Source organism: Polypterus senegalus, chromosome 15, assembly GCF_016835505.1.
Source record: "Polypterus senegalus isolate Bchr_013 chromosome 15, ASM1683550v1, whole genome shotgun sequence".
NCBI classification, from domain to species: domain Eukaryota; kingdom Metazoa; phylum Chordata; class Cladistia; order Polypteriformes; family Polypteridae; genus Polypterus; species Polypterus senegalus.
The window spans coordinates 81,948,173-81,951,137 of NC_053168.1; the positions used below are offsets into that span (position 1 = coordinate 81,948,173).

At 42.5% G+C, this 2,965-nt stretch overlaps 1 protein-coding gene across 1 annotated transcript; it reads right to left on the reverse strand.

Moving 5' to 3' along the window:
* Positions 1–421: 421 nt before the first annotated feature.
* LOC120515703 (glycogen synthase kinase binding protein) lies at positions 422–1,992 on the reverse strand. The gene has a single exon (XM_039736950.1). It carries the CDS (start codon positions 1,845–1,847, stop codon positions 1,374–1,376), a length of 474 nt encoding a protein of 157 aa, XP_039592884.1. The 5' UTR covers positions 1,848–1,992; the 3' UTR covers positions 422–1,373.
* Positions 1,993–2,965: the final 973 nt, after the last annotated feature.

Here is a 2,965-nt window from a genome sequence, read left to right on the forward strand (position 1 = left end):
AAAAAAAAAAATCCTGGTAGATTTCAGGACTCATTAAAAAAATAGTTGGAATAATTTGGAAATTGAGAAGTAAAGGCAAAATTAACAACTATTCATTTTCTTTGCCATGTTGTGCAGAAAGCCCTCCTGTGTAAATGACTTATTTTTTATTTGATAGCTGGATTAATGAGGTTTCCAGAACGGTTTGCCCAAAAAAGGAAACACACAAAACAAACCAAAATAACCTCCATCTTAAGCGTTGGAGGCTATAATGGAGGCCACCAATGAGCGCTCACCACATGTACTACTCTACAGGAAACACGCGAAATGTTACCACGAAACCAGCGAAAATCGTCTAAACCGCGTTAAAAACAGAAACAAAGCAAACGGACGTTGAAGAAAATAATTCATACACACATTACACATAAAAAGGCAGACTGAATAAAATGTAAAACCACCACATTCTTTATTTTTTAAGACAGTAAACCCTGAAAAAAAATCAGGTTATAAAAGAGACAAGTATTTTTCACATACTCCGTTGCGAAGTGTACGAACGTGAGACAATGACGCGTGAAAACCGGAGAGTCCACGTGTACGATCTGAGAGTCCAGCAATAGTAGCACCCCGGTCCAATCCGGTAAACACTTCTAAGAAAAGCAGCCCCATTGAGCGGCACTTCTTGGAAAGAAAGAAAAAAAAAGTACGAACACGAGGTCTTCTCGTGTTTTGCACATAAAAAAATGTGCCACTGCTCACGAACTGCTAACCGCCCCCTGGAGAGGAGGAGGAGGTCAGTCAAAACAAGCCAACTGGGGGAGGGGGCATTTCAACAACGACCTTGGGATTCGTGAGGAACGCACCTTCCACCCTCCGCCCAGCCACGCATTCTCGCTTTCACACAAACACACTCCTTACGCCTTTTCCTTTGTAAACAAGGCAATTGTATAAAGAGCACAACGTAAACAATTAAAACGCGTTTTCAACAGACCATCTCTAAATTAGGTTAAGGTCGGTCTGATGATTTGAAAGTACCAGTCCTTTCACATTAAAGAATCATCGTAAATTTGAGGAAGTCCGTCTCCTGGCAACTATAACACTTTTGACTGTAACAAATCAGTACTAGAGTGTCATTACGAAACGCGTTTTAATTACAAAAAAAAGTCACAAAACACAATCCTAGTTTGTTTTCCAATGAATTGCACGTAAGAAAAAAAAAATCAAATATGATATAAAAATCACAGGTAGTATGCAGGTACTTTTTCTTTTAAATAATTCCCACTTTTTTGTCTTTTGTTCCGATAGCATTTCTGCCTTTTACTTGTATTTCCCCACGCTGGTTACAATCCGATTTTTAGTCAGTATAGAAAAATGAATAATACAAAATAGCTGCCGTATCAGTATTGCAGATGATCGCTAGATTTTGCATGATCCACACGTTCCGCCGCAGAGAATTGGAGACGTCTAACGGCTTCTTTGATGAGGTTTCCAGACAAAATCAGTTCTTGGAGGAGTTGGTGGGGGTCGCCGTCATCGTCCATCACTTCCCCCTTCTTTCGGTTCCAGCTCCGCAGGCTGCTCCATTCTGAGTCGGCGTCCGCGGGGATACTATACGGGCTAGCTCTGCTCCTTACAGCTCGGGTCCGAAGTCGCAGGCAGCAAGCAGCTCTGGCACTGCCCTGCTTCGCTCCACCGCCGCCGCTACAGTGATGTTGATGAAGGCAGGGCACGCTTCTCTGGCTACTGCCGTTCGTAGCATTATTGTGTAGCTGCAGTGCCTCGCCGATTTTCGTGACCAGAGCGTCCACCTCCTTCGAATCTACAGTCACTGACTGCTCCAAAAATATATAATTTTCCTTGCGACAAGGCATCGCTCCTAACCGTCGGCTAGAAGCTCACAGCGTGTTTTGATTTTTCCTGAAATGAATGAGCTGGACACTCCAAGCCGCAATCCCCGTCCCACTCTCGCCACGCTGGTCAACGAAAGGCAAGAGCCTGGTTTGATTTGTAAACAATGGATGACGTGTGGCGCGTTCCATTCATTTTTAAGGAGGGGGGGCTTAAATATCGACTTCAAGACCATATTGGCATTTGTTAATGAGAAGTAAACATAGTACTCGGAAGATGATACTTTTCAAGGTGTACTGTTTTAACGTGGAATTAATTATGTATAAAACTAATTATACACGCCCTCCCCCGTGTTATCGCCAGTGGATCGTCCTTGTCTAAGCTCTGTTGCATCAGGATTGGTTTGGGTATAGAGACGCTCTTTACATAACAGAAAGCTGCGGCATGTTAATACGAAGGGGTCGCACCTCATGCTTGTCAATTGAAATACGAGTACGTATACACCCATCCACCCACCCACAACGGTCGCTTCTAAGAATGATATTGTATTTCACGGAATCTCAGTGCTTCGTTAGAAAAGATAAATAGTCCCTTTTAAGCAAATAGATTAGCCCCCTGTTTAGCCTCCAGGAACATCCTACAACAAGTACGTCAGCTCGTTTGAAGGTACAGCAGAAGACGGTGTGTTAGATTAATGGGATAATGATCTAAAAGCATTGCCTTGAACTTGGCATCCGTCTTAGCACCATAGGTCCAAGGCATTCTAGTAAACTTCAATATTTTTGCGACGATTTCCCAGTGGGGCGGATGCAGAGTGACATCATTCTCGCTGACACTTATTCAAATAATTCCAATCTTCTAAAACGTTCCAAAATTCTAAGAAAACTGTCTTTGTACATTTATTTTAAGTTGCACACAAGAACTGTGTGTCTGTTATGTAATGAAAGGATAGGAAACCAAAGGATCACATGCGCTGTGAAGCCCTGCAGCATATACAAAGAAAACCAGCAGGAGAGCTGCTTTAATAGCACGCTGTCCCCCGATGTAGCCACACAAATCATCTAGAAAATGCGGACTGGAAATGAGAAATAAATCAATCCAATATCTATCACGGTGTATTTATGGCTGTCATTTTAAAAAT